The sequence below is a fragment of the Antechinus flavipes genome, chromosome 2 (assembly GCF_016432865.1).
Source record: "Antechinus flavipes isolate AdamAnt ecotype Samford, QLD, Australia chromosome 2, AdamAnt_v2, whole genome shotgun sequence".
Lineage (NCBI taxonomy): Eukaryota > Metazoa > Chordata > Mammalia > Dasyuromorphia > Dasyuridae > Antechinus > Antechinus flavipes.
Genome location: NC_067399.1, coordinates 465,633,845 through 465,658,635, shown reverse-complemented (window position 1 = coordinate 465,658,635; position 24,791 = coordinate 465,633,845). Strand labels below are relative to the sequence as shown.

General features: G+C 40.8%; 1 protein-coding gene across 6 annotated transcripts in view; it reads left to right on the top strand.

Moving 5' to 3' along the window:
- DENND1A (DENN domain containing 1A) overlaps positions 1 to 24,791 on the top strand; it is a 687,683-nt gene that overhangs the window by 651,949 nt on the left and 10,943 nt on the right. For 4 of the 6 annotated variants that reach the window (XM_051979612.1, XM_051979613.1, XM_051979611.1 and 1 more), the window contains one exon: positions 22,353 to 22,478. The exons of the other annotated variants lie outside the window; for them this stretch is intronic. In XM_051979612.1, the coding sequence (XP_051835572.1) occupies positions 22,353 to 22,478 (126 nt within the window). The remainder of the gene's footprint in view (positions 1 to 22,352; positions 22,479 to 24,791) is intronic. 6 annotated transcript variants of the gene reach the window in all.

Below are 24,791 nucleotides of genomic sequence, written 5' to 3'. Positions count from 1 at the left end.
TCCCCATCTTCCTCTGTAGAATGGGGCCGTCCTTCTTGTACTGCTCACTCGCAGGATTATTGTGGGTATGAGGGGCTGTGGTAAAACTCAGGCTGTAATAGGGTTTGGCCCTGCAGTGGCGTAAACCGCAGTTACTACGGTGCCCCACGACGGGCTTCAACCTCCAGGTGGGCAGCAGGAGACAACGTCAGGGAAGGTGTTGCCAGGAAAGAAGTCACAGGATCGAGAGGTATTAGGATGGAAACCAACCAATCCCAAACATGCATGTTACAGAGGAGGGGACGGAGGCAGCCCCTCCCCAGGGAAGAGGGAGGAGGAGACCCCACCCCCCCAGGAAGGGGAGAGCATCAAGCAGGCCCAGGGCTCCCTCCACTTCAGGGGGGGCGCCTCTTAACGTTAAGTTGCAAAAAGATTTTTCAGAGTTGTCCATTCGCTTCAGTTTTCCTCAGGCACACCGGCACTGGGGTGAAGGGGAAGTCATGGTCTTAAATGATCAGGCATCTCTGAAGTGAATAGGCAAGAGGTCAGAGACCGGAGGGCCCAGTCCGCATCCTCTGCCCTAAAGAACCGGCCCCTTCTGAAAAGCCGCCATGACGGGCCGGCCTTCCAGAGGTGGAGTGAGATTGCCCCCTTGTGGATGACTTTCCTCATCGCCATAAAGGACCTTCTTTCTGGGCCTCCTGGGATAAACGCGGTCTTCCCCCATCCCGGTCCCACTGTCCAAGTTGGGCCCTGACCCCAAGTCAGACGCGCTGTGGGATTTAGACTAGCTCAAAGGATTCTGGGCCACAGAACTGCTGCCTGGAAGGATGGGATTAGTGAATCTTTTATTCTTTTAACACGTTTGTTAATCAAATAAATGCAGAGGTAAGAGTGATCCTTTGGCCAGTCCAAGAAGTGCGATACCGTCAGTATTTCATAAACAGTAACCACTTAAACAGCCATTTCGATAATATTCCACATTCTGTTTATAGTTTGATCACGGCTTTCTCTCCATAAGTTCCCTGCCCTTCTCTATAGTGTGGCTTGGCCCTTGGCTCAAAAGCTGTCCCAACATAGCACAGGCTCTCACAGCCTTACTGAACCCTGGGTCTGAGTAATGGGTTCTCCTTGGCATCCCGAGGCGCCTGCGTGGGAATATGTTGCTCACAGAGACCATCCACTAAAACACGGGGCCTCTCTCACGGATGAAATGTGAACCCTTGACTTTCTAAGGCCGTTGTAGCTGAAGTGTATGTATAGTTCTTTATAGTTTAGCTGTAAAAATTATTTTGTGTGTCTGCCTCGCTGATCACAATGTTTCTTTGAAGTTAGCAGTTCAGGAACGACTCTTTATTTTATAGATGAGGAGACTGAGGTAAGAAGAACTTGCCCAAAGTCACAGTGTTAGTAGGGGGCAGAAATAGGACCCCCCAACCACATCTCCCAACTGCCATGCTGTGTCTGCCAGGGTCTTTTCAGAGGTTTCCTAGAGTTTCGTTTTGTGTCTTTCTGGCACTGAAATGCCCAAGCAAATCAAACTTGTGAAAGCATGAGTTTGAGCATACTGGCTCTTCAGGGAAGTGTCAGCGAAGGCAAGCAAGATTACTTGGGCCATCATAGTCATAAATAAAATTTAAAATCCTACTGTGGGCTTTAGATAAAGGGTTATGTTTTGGCATTTTGCTCTGAGGAATGGTGATGAGTGTGTGTGCATGTGTGCGTGTGTGTGCATGTGTCTGTGTGTGTATCTTTTCTCTTTTTTCATTTTAAATGACTCCAGGAAAAATACCCAGTACACCCACTCTCCCATAATACCAGTGACATTTTTAGTGAAGCCCCAGTGTTTTCCTAAGTGTCTCTTTCTGTCACCCTATCCTCCTCCCTCTTGCCTCTCCACATCCAAATGCCATGTACATCATAAACAGCCTTTCCATGTGTTTTTCTCAACTGTCACCAACTTCAACTTGGCAGGACCAACTCCTGCAAACACAGGAAGGATCCAGTGGGGGAGGAGGGGAATATATTTTAATAAAACAGGCCTGCTATGAAATATTGTTCTAAAAACAACAACAACAACAATCTGCTTGCATCATACAGGGAGATTTGAGAACTGGAGATAGGAATAAACGAAGCCTAATAGGTCCTGGCCATGGCTACTTTTGACTTATCCAGGAGAACAACTAAACTTAAATAAAACTTCTGTGGACATTGAAGGAGATTTGGGTGGCAAAATGCAATTTGAAACACACAAAGCCCGTGTGGTTTCTCAATACCATTGGGCTTCATATCTCAATTCTACTTTCCCAATAATATTTTAAGTAACTAACAGTGATTAGGGAAGGATAAAGTAGATTAAGTCCAACATGTTGGGTTCCTAGCCTTTAGCAACAAGAATTTGTCCCCCAGACCATAACCAGCATGGAAGGCTGGAAACAACACTGCATTCAAAACCAGAAGGATCAAAGTACTAGTTATACTAGTTATGAGCTGTATGATCTTGGATAAATCACTTCACTTCTCTGATGGTTGATTTCTTTGTCTATAAAATGAGAAGTTGAATAGTCTTCCAACTGTAAAACTCTATAATTGATTTCTAAAGTCTAAAAGTCCAAATATGTTGAGTCTTTTTTCCTTCATTTTGTAGCTAGTCAGAAAAAGTGGTCCTAGAATTCTCAGTTGAAATCTTGGTTCTGCATTATGTAGTCAGATCCTACATGGGGGGGAAAAAAAAACTTTTAAAAAAAATTCCATCTTTTTTAATCTAAGGAATGACAGAACATACAACAATAGAAATAGATGAAGCCTGAGAATATAGGACAATAGAACACAGATTCTCAGAGCTGAGAAGAACCTCAGAAGTGCCCAAAACAGGAATCTTTCTACAACATCTAGGAAGAGTGGTACTTAATTTGGTTTCCTCTAGGAATAGATAATTCACTCTTCACTCATTCTTTTTAGGAAAGTACTATCTTTAGGAAATTTTTCCTTGGCTCTAACTTAGGACCAATCAGAATAAGTCTAATAATCTCTCCTCCCCATGACACTGTTTCAGATATTTGAATTCAGTTATCCTGTGCCATCTTCCTTCACTCCTCCCCCTATCCCTCTGGGTTTTTTTTTTCCTTCTCCATATTAAATATTTTTAGTTCATGTAGAAGATCTTCTATTAACAAAGTCTCAAGTTCTCTCACCAACTCAGTCACTTTTCTCTAGATTTGCTCTAACTTATCACTTTTCTAAAATGTAGTTCCTAGTATACTCCCTATATGATATAATTAGTGCAAAGAATATCTGAACTTTCTCTTGATACTGTGTCTCTATGCAGCCTAAGAACAATATTAGCTTTTTTTTTTTTTTACATTTCACTAAATGAAAATTGTTTTATGAAAAGTCATTAGAAAAAGATAAAAAGTTCTATTTTCAAAGGTATGTATGTTATTCAGTCAGTGGTGTGATTTATCATTTTGTTATTTAGCTCATTTTACAGATGAGGAAACTGTGATAAAAACAGTCAAATATAGCGAGTAAGTGTCTTGAGGCGGAAAGATAGGTCTTTCTAACTCCAGCTCTGGGCTCTATCCACTGAACCACTTAGCTGACCATAAAGACTGGGCTGCTATACATATTTCATCTATCCCCAAACCTGGTCATAATCCAGGCCCAAGACAGGTAACGTGGTACAGAAATACCGTTGAATTTGCAATAAGAGAACCATAGTAAAATTCTTGCTGTACTTGAACAAGTCATTTAACTTTTGTGGGCCTCAGTTTCCTTAACAGTAAAATAAAAGGGTTGCACTAGATAATCTCTTTCAGCTCTAAATCTATGATCCTATAATCACATGGTCCCTTTTTATAAGCATCATTTTGTGGCGTTGGTGACTAAAGATCTGTGGAGTGAAAAATGTAACTAGACAAAAGCCAAAGATCTGAATTGGAGAACTGAATCAGTTCTCAATCCCAATTTGTCCCGGTCATATGACCATGAGCAAGTCACTTCAATTCTGTGCCTCAGTTTCTTCATCTATAAAAGGAAGATAAATGTACTTGTATTTCTTTTCTCATAAGAATTATTTGAGGAAAGACCTTTGAAACTTAAACACTGTAAAATGAGAAAAATTATCATCTAATCCAACCTGAACTAAAATTATAAATTTGCTAAAACATTTCCTTCAAATAGTTCATCAAAGACCTTGACTAGTACAGTGGAATAAGAGGACCTGGATTCAAATCTTTTTCTTCAATGAGTCTTAATTTTTTCCTCTGTAAAACAGAATAAACTAACTGATATATAAGGTTCCTTCCAGCTTTAAGTCCTATAAAACCTTTGAAATTTATTGCCCTTCCCCCAAGACAACTCATTTCATATAATATTCCTTGAATATTTAATCTTCTCCCAAAGGATTTTAGCCTGTGACCTGTACTGTCCAAGCAAAGGACTGTTTGGGGTTGAGGTGCATAGGGAATATCTGCCAAGATGGCCATAGGGCATTGGCAACATCCGTCAGGCCTATTTATGTCGCTGTTCAGCTCTAACCTCAGTAAAGGTGGACTTGTTAATCCTTATATGGGAACATTTCAGCATGAGACAGGGGCCCTGACCCCAAATCAATTATTTTCAAATGTATTCTTAATGTACTCCCATTGGACCCTCAGTTCTACTCCACAGAGGCCTGTTTAATTTTCTGACTGTCTTAGATATACAATTAGGAAATAAAGAGTAGATTGCAGCCCCTCTGTTGCCTCCCCCTCTAGAGTGCAAATAATAATAATAATTCTCACTTTTGTGGAGCTTTCATTTCAAATTGCTATCCTCCCAATAGCAGGTAGACTTTGTAGGATTATGTTATTCACATTATTTGGTTTAGGAAACTGAGGCTCATAGGATCTAGAGGACTTATTTAGGATTATGCAGTTCCCTTGAGTCAGGGCTCCAACTTCGACATCCTCACTCTTAAGTCCAGTGTTCTTTCCATGACATCATGTCCCCAAGAATTTCATCATCCTGGAGACTGTATTAGCCTTGGTACTCACATTTAATTAGTATCCTCTGATTGAAAGAGTGGAGAGAAGAGCAAATAATGCTTTTTAAAAAGAGTCCTCAGGTTCTCCCTCATTTCCCCTCCAGCTATACTCCTTTCAGTAAGACTCCATCATACCCATCTTCCAGGTGCCCTCCCCTCCACTTCTTGTACATTGTCTTCTTAGATAGTAAACTCATTCACCTCAAACCTAGCAAACTGGCAAAAAGTGGCAGTAGTCAATGTTGGAGGGGTTGGAGAAGGATAAGCACTCTTAAGACATGAAATAACCATTATGGAAATAACTATTTGGAATTATGCAGATAAAGTGACTAAAATTCCATTCCCTTTGAACCTGAGATGCCATTACTGGGTTTATACCCCAAGGAAGCCATCAATAAAAAAAAAAAAAAAAAAAGTCTCCCATACACACACACCAATATTTATAGCAGCATTTTTTTTATGATAGCAAAGTAAGTGAAACAAAGTGGACATCCATCTATTGGGAATTGACTAAACAAATTGTGATGTGTGAATATAATACAATTACTTTACTGTAAGAAATGTAATTTAGAGTAAGAAAACAATATGTGCAAAAACTATGACATATAAATAGAAATTCCAACACAAAAATCAAAAATGAATGTAACAAAATCATAATGATCAAGCAAGATTCCATTGAAGAAATATGAGAAGACAGCCCCAATCCATCCCTTCATGGAGATAGGAAGTTTAAGGGTATTGCACATTGTCTAAGGCTTTGGACTTTTTCAGTACACTTAGGCTGGGGTTTTTTCCTTTAAAAAATACTATTGCATGGGATAGGTTCTCTGGAAGAAGAAAGGAGAGAAACACTGACGATAATTAGAAGATAGCAATAAAAATTCATTGAAAAAGGAAAAAAAAGATCAAGAACTTTTTTCAATTTTTCATATTTATGTCCCCAACATTTAATATAGTGCTTGCAGCATAGTAAGTGCCTAATAAATGTTTATTGACTGACTGACCTTGTAACCCCAAAGGCACACTTTCCTCATAGGATCCACATCTAGCTCATGGGTATGAGGAGAGAGGGAAAATGCCAGATGTGGAGAAAGTCTGCAAGCTGAGTAAATTTTAGATTGCAAAGGACTCTCAGGACTGCTTCTGACATTGGTGGGAAGGATTAAGTGGCTCCTGAAAAGTGACCTTCTGTGTTGCCACTAGAAAGTCCTTAAAAAAAATAGGAGAAAGTGATGTTGCCAAGGAAGCCAGTGGTAGAAAGTGGCATGTTGTGATAGAGTTCTGGCCTCAGGAATAAGAGGCCTAGGTTTTAGCTTTATCCTGCCCTATGCTAGCTACCTGTGTGTCATCCCACTAGCCACTTAGTCTCTTAGGGTCAGCCCCTTCTCTGTAAAGTGAAGGGGTTGGGTGGTCTTTAAGATCCCTTACAGTTTCGACATCCTATATTCCAGCCTGAACAACCATTGTTTCAAAGCCCCTTTCTCTTCAATCATTATATCTTCTATTATGCTCTTTCCAGATCTAACATTCTGTAGCCTAGGGTCACTTTGAGCTATACCATTCTGTTTTGAACCTTTTCTTTTCTGTGCGCTAGAGACCCTTCTAGCTCTTGCATTTTAGGATTCTATAATGCTATAATTTCTATCTCTAAACATTTCTCCTAAAACAAAAAATCCCTAAAGTTTTACCTACTTAGGTGCCCAGAGCAGAGAAAAAATGTGAAACAGAACCTCCTTCTATTCATTTCACTCTTGGATGAGTTCCTTTCCCTGCCTCCCTTTGTTTATCCAGGTCTTGTGGTGTCAGGTGAATTCTTAGGCTTTCCATTTATTTAAAATGGAGATGTTGCTATTATAGAGACCTCATTAATTTAATACAATTGGTCATTCACTTATTAAGTACATAGTATATTCAAATCTGTGCCAGGTGCTAGGAATATAATGACAGAGAAGACTTGAGCTAGGATTGACATGAACAAAAATAAGGAAGTATGAGAAAAATGCCAAGGAGAAGACCATGTAGAGTATAAGGAGAAAAATGAGGAGGGAACTACCTCTAGAGCAAGAATAGCTTGTGGAGAAAGGATACCTGAGGTGGACCTTGAAGGAATGGAAAAATTTCAAAAGGTAGAAATAGGAGGACAGAGTAGGCAATCTTTGGAGCCAGATTATCAAACAGGAGCAAGTTCTGTATCTATTTCTACATATATTTTATTGAAGTTTCTGGAGTAGAGGAATACATTAATAGGAACTCATATTTCTTACGATTTAGAAAGTTTCTTCGGCTGTGCTGCTGCCTTAGTGTATTAGGAAGATCTCCTGCATACCAAGAAGGCATAGTGTGAATGACAGCAGCTGTCACCTCCAGCGAGGTTATTTTCTCCCTCCAGAAGCTCAGAGTTGGAAGGTGCTTCGGAGTTCCCCTAGTCCAATCCCTAACTGAACTGGAACACCCTCTTGGTGATCATCTCAACAAGTGGTCCTCCAGGATTTGCTTAACAACCTCTACTGAGAGGGACTCTGCTGTATCTTGAGCATCCTATTCTACTTTATGACAGAGCTAATTGTTAGGGAATCTGTCCTTACATTAAGCCTCAATCTGTCTTTTTGTAATTTCATTCCCTCTCCCCATCCCCATATTGTTCCTATTTCTGCCTCCTAGATCTAGACGCTAAAAATCAAATTTCCATCATCCTTCCAGTACTCCAAGTTTTTCCATTAGAGAAAGGAAAATCTGTGGGGTTCATGTTCCAGACTTCCAGAGCCCAGGATCAGCACCTCACTAAAAGGATACACAGGCAAAAGCATTATTCGATCACATGAATCAAAATCTAGGCAGATAAGTTTCACACAAACATTACTTTAATGATTACTCTGTCTTTTAGGAAAAATTCAGAATTATGTGGTGTTTGTGCATTGCAGCTACTCTGTTTATGCCTGGGACTGATACTTATAAGTAAATATACCATTAACATATTTATCTAAGAAAGAACACTGTAGGTTCATTGACTGCTGGGGTACCCACCCTCAGCCCTCGGCACTCTATTATTCTCCCTTGGGCTGTATGGAGAGCCTGAGGAGTTTGTTCTCATCTCTCCCATCCCCCTGCTCGCTCGGTGTGGAAGCCCCCCAGGAAGCCACAGCTGGGACAGTACCCCATGTCACTGTCGAGCAGCAACACCTCAGCACACAGACAGACCTCCATGCTTGAAGTCTTGCAGCCCCAGCCAGGCCCAGTGGGATGTGTTGAAAGATCACACTCCCGCCTCCTGTCCCTCCGGTTCTCCAAGAGCATTTCCTACCACCATGGCCTCGTGTGTCTCCAAGGTGCCAGCTGGACTCCCCACCCCCTCCCGGCACAGTGGGTTGGATAGGCAGAAACACAGCAGCCCATCTCCCTTCCAGGCCCTTGACTGGCAGCCTTCCAGGGCTCGCCAAGAGGCTGGCTATTAACATGCAAGAGCAGAAGGCCAGGAGGGCAATTAACAAGTCAAAAAGGTTTTGGCCTGGCTAAAGCTGCCATCACTTCCCCGGTCTCCGTGTGTTACTTTTCTGGAAATTATACAAGACTTAACAGAAATCATAATGACACAGTCTCAAAGAGAGAAAGCTGCTTCTCCTGTGCTAGCCGAACTCATTAACCCAGAGTGAGAACTACCTAAGCCTTTTGGCTTCGTTGGACCAACAGTAGCCTGCAATTACCATGGCCAGAGGCCCTGAGCTGCTGCCAGAAGGAAGGAGTTTTCTAGCTGCTGGTTGAAAGCCCCCAAATCTGTCTCAGCCAAGGAAAGAACCGGCCCGGTACCAACAAGGAGCCAAATTCACAGATGACATGGCCTCGGCTGGATAGTCGTCATGCTGGGTGGCTGACTCCGGATCCAAAAAAGCTTTAGAGCTGAAAAGATCATAGAGATTATCTAATTCAAACTCCTTGTTTTATAGAGAAAACAGGACCATGAAGGCTGTAACTTGGCCAGAATGAGGATGCAAACCTGAATCTTCTGCCTACACATCAAATAGAACAATTAATAATAGCATCCAGTCTCCAAGAAGCCAAAAAAAAAAAAAATTGATGAAATTGAAAGAAGAGGGGTGGAAAATTCTTCACTTGGGCCCACAAATTCATCTGTGCAAGAACAGAACGGGAATGCTATTTCTGCAGAAAGGATTTCTGGATACTTTTAGAGGCCAGCCCAGAGTCAGCTTGACCACACAGATGTCAGAAGAGTTAGAGATCACACATTAATGGAAGCCTAGTGTCCAGAACAAAGGAGGTTCTGGAGAATCATGGCAAGTTCTAAGCATAACATTTTAGGAAGGATATTGCTAAAAGGCAAGAATCACATCCAGCGGAGGGCAACTAAGAACTAATATTTGCACAGCGCTTTAAGGTTTGCTGAGTGCTTTACATCTATCATTGCACTTGATTCTCCCAGAAGTCCTGAGAGGTAGCTACCATTATTATAACCATTTTACAGATGAGGAAACTAAGATCAAGAGAGGTTAAGTGACTTGCTCAGCAAGTTTAGCATTCTACTCAGTGTCCCATCTAGATGTTAGGTGTTTAGTTGAAGAACCAAGGATATTTATTCTGGAGATGAAAAGACATGATCTCTGTCCTCAAACATTTGAAGAGCTATGATGGAGAAGAAATTAGCTTTGTTTTACTTGATCCCAGAAGGCATAGCAAGGAACAGGGGGTAAGCATTGCACAGGGACAGGTTTTGGCTTACTCTTAGGAAAAAGAAGCCCTTCCCATTAGAGTCAACCCAGAATGAGCAGGCTGACCCATGAGGTAGTGGGTTGTCTGTCCCTGAAGAAGTTCGAATGGAGATGATGCCATAGAGCTGTTTCCAGCTCAGGTATCAGTCAGTCAACAAAGCATTTTAGTGTCTACCGTGTGGTTGGCAGTGGGCTAGACAATGGGCATCCAAACACAAAGGATGAGACCTCCCTAATCAAAAGGAGCTTACATCCCAAGGGAGTTAGGGAAGAAGGGACAGACAAAAAGTACCTCTCTAAATAGATACAAGCATAAACATAAAGCGAATAAATGCAAATGAATACAGGATTGTTTGGAAGGGAGGACACGTAGTTGGGCTGATCAGGAGGGGCTTCATGCAGAACATAGTTCCTGAACTGCACTTTAAAGGAAGAGATGGACTCAGAAGAGGAGGAGGCAAGGAGGGTGTGCATTTTAGGGATTGGGGATGGCCAGGGCAAAGGCACAGCAATGGAAAGTCATGTGTGAGGACAGAGAGAAGACCATTCTGGCTGCATCTCAGAGAGTAGGGGGAGAGAATTGTCCAGTGCTGCTGGAAAACTAGGTTCCGTTAGGGTTAAGAAGAGCTTCCAAAGCTAAGTGCTTTATATTTATCCTAGAGACAATAGAAAGCCTTTGGAACGGCTTGCATGGGAATTAGACCAGAGGACTCCTAAAGTCCTTTCAAACACTGAGATTCTGTGGTCTGTCATCATAAGAGTGAGCACTTGGGGAAGGGCCTCTCCCAGTGCTTCAGAGACTTCCCACTCCTGTGACCAGGCCATCATGGGGACAGGGCTGCATCATTAGTCACTCGGGACTCTTATCTATGGGGACTGGATTCCTATTGAGCTTTAGCTTCTCTGTTGTGCTTCTGTTTCTGGGGTTCAGAGAAACATGTCAGCAGTATTCTGTCAGGTTACTTGGTTAAGAGCGAAGTTGGAGATGGGAGATGGGGATTGATTAAATAATCAATTCAGCATTTACTGAAGTCCTAATATGTGCCAGAGCCCTTTCTTCAAGGCATTTGTTAACCTGATAAGAGGCCGGTTAATCTAAAAAGAAAGGAAGCCAGATGTAGAATCTGGAGGCAGGACATTTGCTTCCCATCTCGACTGCTGCTCTCTCACTGTGTGATCCCAAGCAAGTCATTAAGCTTCCCTGGTCTCGGTGGCTTCCTTCACTGAGCTATTTTACAGAGCATAAAGCACTCCAGAAACATGTCAGGAAGTGTCCCGTTGCATTCTGTGGTCATGATTTACCCTTAATCCAGAAGAAATCCAGAATTCTGCTAGGCCTCGTGCAGATCCCAGGCCTCAAAGCTAGTCCTGGGTGCAGCCCAGCAGGGAGGGCCTGGATGGATGGAGGGTGTCAAAGGCCTTGTAGCATAGTTTGAACCTAGACTCAGACTATCTTAACTCACCTCCCTGTGGTAACACCTGCTGGTTCTATAACACCTCTGACTCTCAGTCTGCTGACCTGTAAAATGGGAGGGATAAGGCTTGTGCTGCCTACCTTGTAAGGGCACTGTGAGAAATGTATTTTGTAAATCTGAGATACCTTAGAAATGGGAGCCACGATGAGGATTCTAGAGGACACGTAATCAGAGGGGAGCCAAAGTTGCTAATGTATATACAAATTAAAGATTCCTCACAAGGGAATGAAATAATCCTTTAAAAAAAATGATTATAGAATCCCCTTCATTACTGCCTGAGACCCACCGCTCTCCAGATTTTTTTTTTTATCTCAAGTACATTTAAGTGTCAATTAAATTTGAAATACCTACATTTGTCAGCATTTCATTTCGGGCCAGTGTGATGTGCCGCCGATTTGTCCACGCATCCTGACACATAAAAAAACTCCCGAGATGCAGATCGTCCTCATTAAAAAATAAACCTGTGCGATCACGGCGCTGCCGAGCACCACGGAGCACATCCCCGGCTCGGTGGCGCTGTGTGGCTGACATGATATTTTAAAAGCAACAGCCGCGGCTGTCACTCCTGTCATATGCTGGGGCTAACGGGAGACATGTTAAACTAAACATTAGAAAGAGATCAGCAAGTCATCTGCATGGGAACTCGGCGAAGAGATTAGGTAGGCAGAGGCTGGGGCAGTCATGTGGAGATGATGAGGGTTGGCGCGCTGATGGACAGCAAGCTTTGCTTTGCCCCTCGAAGGCAACGGCAGCGCTCGCTGCGGAGCCGGGCTCCCTGTGACCTGCCTATTCACAGACAGCTCTTTGTATATAAAATCCAAGCAAGTGGTGGGTGGCAGACTGCAGGGTAGTAGCTGAATTGGGTTAATGAGAGAATAGATGCTTCCCCCATACACACACCCTACCTGATTCCACTGCCTTAAGCTAATAAAAAATTTAAACTTGGCCGTCGTCAATGGTTCATCCTTTATATTTGACAAATATCTGACTGTATGTTTTAGGGAGGAACACCAGGAGCTGAATTTAAATAAGTTGGGCTCTAAATCCACCTTGGTATTAATGGGGAAGGGAAGGGCCTCCCCTCTCCACAACACCTCTTTCTTCATTGTTTTAGATGCCACTGGTTGAGTGTTGATCTCTCCCCATTCCCCTTCCCACTAAGGAAGCAGATCAAGGTAGGCTGACATCACACCAGGAAAGTTCCTATTTGGAAGCTCATTTCAAATGACACCTCCTCTAGGAAGCCTTCCTTGTTCTGCCCCCTTCATTTGGTAATGCTTGTCCCTTCTTATTGCTCCCTTATTTGTATACCTCTAACATTTAGCATAGATTAAAATGTATTATTGTTATCTGTGTGTGTACCTTATTCCTCTTTTGAACAGTAAGTTGTATAAAGATGGAGATCATGTTCTATCAAAACTCCATATTTCCTTTACCTCAAGGCTTCTTAAACTTTTTCCACTTGCAACCCCTTCTTGCCTGACAAATCTTACATGACCTTGGGTATGTAAGTATTTTAAATAGGTGTACAAATCAAACATTTACTTAAAATAAATCGTATTTTTGCAAACCTCATATTGTTACTAGACCCCATACGGGGTCATGATCCATAGTCATGTTTAAGAATCTGGACCTTTTAGCACATAGCACAATGCTCTGCTCAAAATGTCTAGTAAATATAAAATTAATGATTTCTACTGTCTATTAAGATCACCTTATTGTTTCCTTCCCTTCCCCTTTATTGGGTTATTTCAGAATACAACTTTCCGTTAATCTTCCCAGAGTCCTGAACCACTGTTTTCTCACCTCCCTGAAACTGTTTTCCTCACAAAGGAGGGGGTTGGGATGTGGCCAGTAAGATATCTAAATAGTTGCTTGCTACAAACTACTCCAACCCAAAAACTTTAAAAAAAGAGGAAATTGTGCCAGATATAAAATGATTATAGCCAAATCTACCAGATGCGATGACAGAATCACCCTACCCCTACACAAATAATCATTCCATGAGTTAATCTCAATTTTTATACTCTTTCAGTGTCCTTAACCTCCAATGAATCTAATGCCGACGGTAGTGAGAACTTTAATGCACCAAAAGCAAAAATAAATTCAAAGGCTCTTGTAATAGTGACTTTGCCTGAAATATACACCTCCTCTCCCCTACTCTGTAAGAAGCGGCATTCACTGCTATTGCCCGATCATGTGAAAAAAAAAAAAAAAAGAGGGAAGAACATGTGGAACAATCTCATGTAGTTAAAAAAAGTATCGTGAGTAATCAGAGTTACAGGTTGGGGGGAACATAGCATTGGGCCTGCCAAACACAGCCAAGACAAGTCTTCTTTCCCTAGAGGTTACTCAGGACAGAAAATAACAGGCCTGACTAACCATCACATCCACTGATATAAGGAAGCCCATTCTCAAGAGTCTGTGCATTTATGAAAAGGGAAGGATCAAAGAATTAAAGATAGGGAACATAGCAAATATGGCTGGAATATCAAAAGAATCAAAGGGAAAGACCTGAATAAAAAACAAATGCACAAGCCAAAAACTAACAGGAATAAAAATGAATAAAACCTTAGAACAAAAACACATTTGTCATATATAATGTGAAAGAAAATAAACTTGATGTATTTATCTGATGAAAAACAGAATCCTATGAACTCCTTAGATAGCATGGAACAACTGCAAGAAATTCCAAAGTGAGAAGTAAAACTTTAGAAATAAAGGTAGATTGGGTTAGCTAAGTGGCACAGTAGATAGAACAATGGCCCTAGAGTCAGGAGGACCCGAGTTCAAATCCAGCCTCAGATGCTTGACACTACAAAGCTGTGTAACCCGGGCACACCCTGGCTAACCCTGACTGCTTCACAAAAAAATAGATAACAATAAAAGTTCTCAACATAGAATTTAAAAATACAAATAGCAGAGTAAGGAAAATTGAATACAGAAGGGAAAATCTTTTCAAAGAAGTACAAGAAGAGAGAGAATAACAGATTTTGAAAGTAAAAATTCTGAAGTAGAGGAAAATTTGGCAGAAGAGAAGAAAAAGGCAACAATCTTAGAAGAATTTATGAATTTCATACAAGCCTAAACAACTGACCTTGAAGATAGATATGCAAAGATTATATAAGGATCGTAGTTCTTCCAAAAAAAGCATAACAAATCAAAAAACCTATATACCAGGAGGTAGAAAATAATACATGAAAAGTATCTAAAGCTTCTAAATACAGACAACAAAACACTGACCAAGATTATCCCCAGATCACCATCAGGAGGAAAAAAACAACTCTGTGGTTCAAACTCCAAGCTAAGTAGTAGTTAATTTGATAATTAACTTTTCAAGCACCCAGTAGTAAGGTCTTCAAAGGTGAAGAAAGGCATTTCAAATAAAGGATTATTACACATTCATATGAAATATTTGGAAAAAATGGAATAGTATATTGCAAGAAAGGAAAGGAACTTAAGCTAAATTAGGGATGTGGACTAATTGATCACTAAGATTACTTCCAACCCTAAGATTCTTTGTGCTAACATTCTATAACCTTCCAGGTCTGACATTCTGTGTTTTAAGGTCTCTTCTAACTCTAATGTTTTTTCCTAATTTTAACAACTCAACAAAGACTATAATGCTTGAAATGTGATGACTGTCTGCCATAGCATTAGACAACAGTCTCTTTTTGCCTGTGAAAAGTAAACCATTGACTCATAGATCAGGGAACTCTTTCTTAGAATTATAGACTTTTAAATTTGGAAAATACCATGTAAATGAAATGTCAGTCCTCTCATTTAACAAATGAAGAAACTGACCAAAAAAGGGGATAAATGTCTTGGTTAATATCATGGCAATTTAATGGTTGTCAGCATTAAACCCCTGCCCTCCTGACTTCCAGTGCTCTTACTACTATACTATATTTCTTTGCCCAAGTCTTCCTCCCCATTATCAATACATTTGATTAGAGAAGAAAATACAGCTAGGTGGCTCGGTGGATAGAGTGGCAGACCTGAAATCAGGAAGACTCATCTTCCCGAGTTCAAATTTGGTCTCAGATACTAGCTTTGTGACCCTCGGCAAGTCACTTAATCCTGTTTGCCTTAGTTTCCTCATCTGTAAAACGAATCTGAAAAAGAAATGGCAAACCATTCTCGTATCTTTGCCAAGAAAAGCCCAGATGGAGTCACAAAGCAGTGGGTGCAACTGAACAACAAGCTCACAATCTTTGTCTTTGGTCCAAGCTAAAAGAATGATTCAATAAGCGTGGCTAGATGGTGACTTGATATAAAACAGAGGGATTACATCATATAGAATGTTAAACTGCAAGTCTCCCTTGTCCCCCCCCGTAGCTGAAAAATGTAAGAATGTTCATTTCTCTAGCAAACCCAAACATGGGGTGTCAAAGTTTGGTTCAATAGGAAAGGGGCTTTGTTCTCATGTTTCTTGAAATTACGAACAAGTTGAGTTGAGTTTGGAGAATGTGTCGAACTATTATGCACAATCTACCTCAAAATAGGAGGGAAAATTAATCAGAAGAGATGCCCTGTCAAGAATTTGAAATGAATTTGAATTCTGTTGAAATTTTTTCATTTAATTTGACCCAACTATGAATCATATAGTCCTTCCTGAAGAGCAAAAAGGAATTTCAAAGGCCTTTACCTGAACATACACGCCTCACCTCTCCCCAGAATGTCCCTGGCAAGATTATATCCCTACTTCTGCTTGAAGGCCTCAGATGGCAAAGAACTCATTACTTTACAATCCATTCTCATTTTGAATAGCTCTAATTACTAGGAAATTTTCTGTAGTATCAAGCTAAAAATCAGCTTCTTTGTAACTGACAACTTTCACTTCTAATTTTGCATTCTAAGACTGAAACAGAACAAGTCTATTCTTTCTTCCCTTCATAGCCCTTCATAAAATTGTACTACCGTGTATGTCCCCTCTTAAATCTTCTCTTCTCCAAGCTAACTTATATGACATGTCTCTCGGTCATTTTACCACTCTGGTTGCCCTCCTGTGTATTTTAGTTTGATAATGTCTGTTTTTAAAAGTGATCCTCAAAATTAAACATAATTCATCAACTATTGTCTAACCAGGATAGAACACAACAAATCTTTAACCTCCCTTGTTCAGGACACTGTGTTTATGATCGTGCAATCTAAGAGCATATTCATTTATTCAATCAGCTATTATTTATAGAGCACCTATGTGCAGAGTTATGTGCTGGGTAATGAGAGTGACACAGAGATGATTGATATGACCCTTGCCCTTACGTAGCATATGTACAAATATGTACAAATAAATGATAAGAGCTATAGGGCAATAGAAAATGTGAGACTGGATGAAAAAAAAATTGTTTCTGATTGGGGAGAATCAGAGAAAACTTCCTGGAGCAGGTAGCATTAGAATTGGATCTTGCAGGATGAAATCTGGTTTGAGAGATGGAGTAGGGGCTAGACAAAGAACATAGGAAACAGTAGGAACAAAGGCATAAGAGTAGGATGACATAGTGCAGGGGTGGGAAACAACAGAAGTCAGGTTGGCTTGCGATATGGCATGTGCTAGTGAAATCATCCCCAGACTTGAAATCTAAAGACCTGGCTTCCAGTCGTGCCTCATGAGTCCCAAGCTGTGTGATTTTAAGTGAGTCACTCTACTTTGTTGAGCCTCATTTTAATTATCTGTAAAGTGACTACAAAGTGCCCAAAAAAGGGGGGGGAGGGGCTGCTTTTTCACACTTACATATTATTTCACATTTCATCAAGAATCCTAGATTTCTAGTCATGTGGGTATTTCACCATGCAACTCTTCCTCTCCCTAGTAGATAGTCCTTGTGAGTTATTTTGGCCAAAAGTGTTTATTACCCAGAGGCTTATTCTCTAGTGGGGAATTTCTCTGAGCTTACTTAAGTTCTCTGGATGATGAACACAGTCTGTCACCAGGCCTTCCCTAATTGGAAAAGGCTGCCAAGGCTAACATGCCATTGGCATAGGGTTTGTAAACTAGGGTGAATGAAAGCTTTAGGTGGGTGTGGCTGTCATTATTGTTGTTAAAACATGATTGTCTCTTAAGAAATTTTTGATAACACAGAGAAAAGATGTTCTAACTCCTGAGGATTATCTCCACTCTAAACCTGTGCAAACTGTTCTGAGATCAATCAGATGCCTGGGAGTAGTAACAATAGTAGGTCACATCTATATAGCACTTCATTTTTATAAAGTACTTTATACGTATTATCTCATTTGATTTTTGTCTCTGCTTGCCAAACCTCAGTTACTTTTTTCTCCACACTTACTCAGATATGGCTGGATTGGCCTGGAGAGAGATATTCTCCTGTATCTACTGACTATTATAAATTTATGCTCTCTTATTTCAACTGGGCCCACACTGCTTCCCAGCAATTCTTGTCTTGTTCTCTGGTTGATTCCCTACTTCCCTTTCCACAGCAATTTTTTTCCTCTCTTCAGATTTCTCACCACCTCCTCCCCTCCTTCCTCTCAGCAGAGGTTCTCTTGCTTAACTTTACTCAGAAAATCAAGATCATCCATTTTGAGCTCTTCCATTTCCCCAAACCATACTTCCAAATTGCTTTCCATCAGCTAGTGCTTTCCTGCATTAGTCTGTGATAAAAAAGTCTACCTTTTTCTTGCCAAGACCCACTCCTCCGTTTGTGCTTTGGATCTCATTCTTTCCTTTCTTGTCCCTAAAGGCATCCTTTTATCACTTTCATCTTCATTTTCTCTTTATCCATTGGCATTTTCTCTGCTAAACAAACATATTCAGCTTCTTCCCATTCTTAAAATAATAATGTTAATAAATCTTCACTTGACTTTGCCATTCCCTCAAATTGTTGTCCTTTAGCTTTTGCTCTCACAGCCAACTCCCAGAAAATGTTGACTACCCTCATTTTCACCATTTTCTCTCTTCCCATTCACTTCTTTATCCCTTAGTTTGTTTTGCAGCCCTACCCTGGGTCAAAAGCTGTTCTTTACAAGATTACTGCTATTCTCTTAGCAGATAAATCCAGTGGCTTTTTATCAGTCCTCACCTTTCCTGACGGTTCTGCAATTGTTAACACTACTAGTAACCTCCTTCCTCTTGAATATTATCTCTTTCTTTTCTAAGCTTCTGTGATGTTGTTTTCTCTTGAATCCCCCCTCTCTTCCATCTATTTGACCTCTTCTTATCTTCCTTTGCTGAATCATCATTCTCCCAGCCTGTTTGGCCATCTCCCAAGATTCTGTCCTGAGTCCTCTTATCTTCTTCGTTCTATATAATTCTGCCTTACTAATCTTATGTACCTCCATGGGTTCAGTTATTATCTCCATTTGTATGATTCCTGTATCTGTATATTCAACCTTAATCTTTTACCTAAACTCCTCTCAAATTACCAACTACTGGATTTTTTTTGACCTGTGTGCTGTGTAGACATGTCAAACGTCAAATTCCACATGTTCAAAAATTTTCCCCAAAAAACCCATCCCTGCTCCAGCCATCTTCATTTCTATAAATGATATTATCCTTGATCCTCCCTCTCCCTCCTCCTTCCTATTTTGTAAGTTATAGTTTGTGGATTCTACCTCTGCAGTATCTTTCATATCTGTCTCCTTTCTAGCCACACTAACTCCACCCTTGTTTAGTCCCTTATCTCTCAACTAGACTATTATAATTTACTAATCAGTCACTGCTTCAGTTCTCTCCCCTCTCCAATCCACTTTTTACACTATTGCCAAATTAATATTCCCAAAACACAGATCAGACCATGTCACCCTGTGACTCAAAAATCTTTTAGGATAAGATCCACAATTCCAACACATAAAGCCTCTTTAAAGCCATCTACCTTTTTAGTTTTATTTAATATTATTCCTTTTCATATATTCTGTTTTGGTCAAACTGATCTGATCTAAGTGTTCTTCATATGTGACATTCCCTCTCTCCTCTCCATGCCTTTGAAACTGCATCTCTCCATATCCGGAATGTACTCCTTCTTCCCCTCCACCTCCTAGAATTCTTCGCTTCCCTTAAAGCACTACTGTAGTATCCCATTGCTGAAGTAAGATCTTTCCTGTTTCCTCAATTTCTCTCTTTCTCTCCCTCCCTCCCTTCCTCTCCCCGCTCTCTCCTTCTCTCTCCCTCCTCCTCCTCCTCTTCCTCTTCCTCCTCTCTCTCTTTCTCTTGTCTCTGTCTCTCACTCACTCCCTCCTCCTCTTCTCTCTCTTTCTGTCTCTATCTCCCCTCTTCTCTCTGTCTCTCTCTCTGTCTTTCTTTCTTTCTCCTTCTCTCTCTCTCTCTCTCTGTCTCCCCTTCTCTCTTCTCCTCCCTCTCTTTTTCCCTCTCCCTCACATATTGAATCTACTTGACATTGCTCTCTGAATATATACCATCTCCCAAGTAGAATATAAATACCTTGAGGCTTTCCTTTCTGTCTTCATGTCCCCAGTGTCTCACGTAAGCACCCTATATATAGGAATCTGTTAATAAATGTTTGCTGAATTGAACAACCCTGTGAGAGGAGTGCCTTCGGCTTTACCATCTCCATTTGTTATGTGAAGCTTAGGAAGGCTTGCCTATGGACACCCAGCTAATACGGGTCAAAGGAAAAATTAATATTCAAATCCTGAGCTATTTCCACAACCTAAAACTGTTTCTCCCATAATAACAGCCAATGTTAAAGCGTTCTAAGGTTTACAAAGTTCTTTACATATCTTATACGATCTCTACAGTTCTATGAAATAGCATCACAGTATCATCATCCCCATTTTACAGATGAGGAAACACATACTAGAGAACTAAATTGACTTATCTCTGGCCATACAGCTGGAAAAGCCATGTGAGCAGAGGAGATGCTGTGGCATTTGGGCATCCTGGACGTCCTACCAAAGGATGTGTCTGTGTCTGTAGGAGACCTGGAGTGGGGAAGGAGGATATCCTGTAAAATGTGAGGCTTTGGGGATCTAGTGACTGGGATGGGTGAAGGGAGAACAGAAAACACCAAGTTATAGGCAGGAGTATCATAAATCAGAATGAGACAAGATGCTGAGAGGAGCAGAGCAAGCCAGATGGCCCAGCAACAGGATGGACAGCAGGACTGGTGAACCAGGCAGCTCTACCAGTCTGTCTGGGCATGTGGTAAAACAGGAAATAGGTTGTCTCCTGATAATAAATGGCTAGCCTCTTTTTAAAGAGTGCTGCCCCCACCTTCCTTGACCAGTTAAAGGAGAAAGCCTCATTAAGACCCCCAAAAGGCTCTGTGGCATAGTGAAAAGACTTGGGCTCTAGCCCTGGTTTCCCCACACAATCCATGTAATGTTGGATAAGTCCTGTGCGTCATCAGCCCCTCTTTCCATATCTGTAATATGGAAATGTTGCAAGAAAAGTGGTTTATGAAATTTAAAGCACTGTAGAAATGTTTTGCTGTTCATTCTTATGGTGTAATAGAAAAAGATTTGAGAATCAAAAGAACTGGATTCAAGTTCAATCAGTGCTGCCAAAATCTCAGCAAGTCTCTGTGTACCAGTTTAGTTAAATGTCAAAAGATAAGGTCAGCCTAAATCAAAGGTGTCAGTCACTGCTCCCCAACTCCCAAATGGGCCCAATCAGATTAAGAGATAATAGGGAAAAGTTTGACAAAATAAATAAAAATTCAGCATAACATAGATGATGTTAATTTGTAGTTTTCCAAGTCGGCATGCTGCTTGCATGTTGTTCCTTTGAGTTTGACACCTCTAGCCAGTGATCTTTAATGTCCCTACCAACTCTTAAGTCCTGTGAGCCTTGAGCCTATGATCCTGTTATTATTGGATCAAACACTTTTCCTTCTCATTTGAGTTCTGAAACTCCTCTCTGACTCTATACTCCTCCAGAAACATGGTTTGCCCCAAAGACAAAAAAAGGCCCAACCAGAGTCCAAGTTCTTTCTTGTATGAGAAGAAATGAGGTAGAAAGGTTTGAGCAAGGTCTTCTCAAAAAAAGAAGAAATATGACCGGCTATTTCCCTGACTATACAAGCTTTGAAACAATGGGTGGTGATTCAAGTATGATTAATAACAATGAAGTATGATCCCAAAATTATTCTTCTTTCCATTATTTTTATAGAACCTTTCACTGCCTCTCTCTAAGTCTTGGGAGTTGTGGGAAAGGGATACCTTATAAGTGTCTAACTTGAGTTCTGGTCAGTGTATAATTCATATAGACTGTGGAGATATTTTATATATGCCGTGTTTGTGTTTATAGGTAGAGCTCATAGGTGGCTGACAAGGCAGATGTATTTTTTATAATAATTAATATTTAATCACCATATCACAGATGAAAAAGACTCTCTGAAGAGGCATCTGAGAGAGAATTCCAAAGAGCCACCACCAATCAGCAAAGAATCGCCTTTCCATATTCCTTCTCCATAGGGTTGGCTGTTTCTTGGTGTGTTGCCGTGCATGTGCCACTTTGGAGTAGGACCTCTACCCAAATATTCAGGTTCTTTGTAATCTACTGCTCCCTTCTCTGGTATATAATTGACTCCCTTAGTGCCCTTTGCTCTCATAGAGTCATGGACTGGAAATCTTGGAACATGGATTATTAGGAACCTTAGACTGTAACATAGAACTCATAATGTAGAATATTAGAGCTGAAAAGGACCCAGAGCATGGAATGTTAGCACATGGATTATTAGAACAGTAAAAGACCACAGTGATCATTTAATCCAACACCTTTACCTTACAGATGAGGAATCAATGACACTTGTATAATCACTCTGTGACACTTTGAGTATCCTTATTAGAATTTATCATGTCTCAAATGTACTTTGTGTTTTTTGATTTCTCGTTGTGTCTTGCCCTCCCCCCAAAAAAGAGGTTTTAAAAGTACATCTATTTTATAACCTACTTCTCATGTAGTAGGGAAGTGAATTCAGTATTCAGAATTTCTCTTCATGGAGAACTCACCGTGTGTGGCTGCCCCAGCTCCAGGGATCAGAGAGGGGCGCAGCTTTCGGGGAAGTTCGGTCCAGGCGCAGTGGTGCTGGGCGCCCACGGTGGCTCTGAGGGGGTGATCCGCAAGCCTGGGGGCGAGCTGCCTCCGTTTTCTCCTCTTTCCTCCTATCAAAAGTTAACCAATCAAGGCATCTCATAATTTCATGTTCTTTTTTTGTTTCCTCTTTCCTTCAGCCTGGTAAAGCCCTTGAGACACTATACAGTCTTTCTCTCTGAAGACTCCTCTGACGATGATCAGCGGGAAGAGGACCCTTTCTCTGGCTATTCTGACAACTTCTTCTTCTGTACTCCCTTTGAATGGTCTCTCTCTCCCTCTCTGTTCCTCTGTGTCTTTCTCTGGGTTCGTTAGTGTTAAGCATTGAGCTCTGCTCCATGATCCTGCTTGTGGTCTCGACTGCATGGTTTGGCCTTTGCTGTACAAATATAATGCATGGGATGTGTGTACAAATATTTTTCCACCCTGGTCCTTCCAGGGATGTAAAGAACTAATGGTCTGCAGCTAGAGCATGCTCCGCCATTTTCCCGCACCAGGGATGGACCCCCCTTCCCCCAGCCTTCTCCCCATGATACCCATTTCCCCCAGGGTTTCCCTCTCTCTCCCCAAACACCTTCTCCCTTTCCCCCATCATCCCTATCATGATTCACCATTCACTGTTCCTGCCTTCCCAGAATTTCTCCATCAAAGACTCCTCCCCTTCGGCTGCCAGCTTCCAGCATGACACAAACGGAGGCCATTCCACTAGGCAGGCGTCTCTCTGTTACATCATTACAGCTTGTGGTGTATGCTTTTATTTGTACCATTTGTGTTCTGGCTTTGTTGGTTAAAACAGGAGTTTGGGGCTTTGTTCATAGGTGTCTTTTAATTTCAAGACTGATCTGATTCTCTCTGGCTAATCTGTTGTACTGTGCAAATAACATTTGCTGCACTCACTAGGAATTAACAGACCTTTGGCTAGCAGCATGGTCGTACTCAAATCAGAATGCTGTGCCAAACCTCAGGATGTGTTTTAGTGCCCATATGTATAAATCAGCCAATTGGCCGGCCCATCTCAATTAACTTAACTGAAAACCAAATTACTACAACAAACTTTTATCGAGTTCATATATAATTCATTAAAAATGAAGTCTGTAAAGAAATAGCATTGTGGCAAAAAAGTAAACCTCATTGATTTTTGATATTGAAATGTTTTTTAAATCAGAAGTATGGGCCATAAAAATATTTTTTCTTTAATAAGGGCAATTTTTCTTTTTTAAGATTGGGGCATATTCTTCCTTGAAAGAAGCTTGCCCAGTTGCACAATAGCAGACTGCTGATTATGGGTCCTGATGTATAGGGGAGAAAAGCTTTGTTTTGGACTTAGAGGTCATAGCACATTAGCGCTGGGATGAAATTTGGAACAAAGATGGTTAGAATATGGAACACAGAATGTTAAGCTGGGACCGATCTCACAACATAGAAAATATTATAGCTTAACTAGATCTTAACACATAGAATGCTAGACCTGGAAGGGATCTTTAGACAAAGAGCATTAAGAGCTAGAAAGGACTTTGGAACAAAAAATGATAGGACATAGTCTATTACCAGCAAGAAGATGCCTTAGAGGTCTGAGGTAAGTCCCTTTCTTTCTCTGTTCTTCACATATGTGATGAAGAGATTGGATCTCTTAAGGACAGTTCCAGCTCTCAACTTTTGTGGTTCTAGATAATCTAGTCCTATTATTTCCCTTCCCCTGTTTTTAATAGATTAGGAAACTAAGGCCCAAACAAGCAGAATAATTTGCCCTGACTCATACAGTGAGCTCTTGCTAAGACCAGCCTTCTGATTCCCAGTCTCTTTCCATGGTAACATCTTTCCTTAGTAAAGAACTGTTCTTTCTTGAAGACTTTCCTCTGATCCATGGGCTCAGATTTCATTGTGGCAACAGATAGTAAAGAAAAGAAACCATATTACTTGGCCCCCAAATATCAAGAGTTCATTAGGATTCATTTGAATCCTAATCATCTGGAATATTCGAGTATGTTATATGTAATTCTGAATGAAGAAAAAGTGTGACATTATTTCTTCCTCTGAGAATTTTTAACCTATAACTTGTGAATTAATAATCAAGTCTAAAATCAGTTGTTTCTTTTTCCATACTTAAGGTTTACTTAAGGATTAAAGGATTTCTTTAATATGCCTTTCAATTCAGGGTAAAGTAACAATAAATTATTCTTTATCTAGGGTTCCCCCTCCTCCCCCTCTCCCCCCGAGGCAACTGGGGTTAAATGACTTGCCCAGGGTCACACAGCCAGGAAGTGTTAAGTGTTAGAGGTCACATTTGAACTCAGGTCCTCCTAACTTCAGGACTGATGCTTTATCCACTGCACCACCTAGCTGCCCCAATCAAGGTACTTTTAAATTTAATTCATTATTATATGTTGATGACCAATTATAAATTTCATGTTCCTAAAGTTAAAAGAACTCATTTCTTCCATCCCATTTCTTCTCACTGCTTGAAAGCTGTGAGACTTCTATTTCTTAATTTATTCTAAACCTTTCATTATGTCACTCATATTGAAACTCATAAACTGGCTTTGTGAATAAAATGCCTTAAAGACCTGGGAGCTAAAATT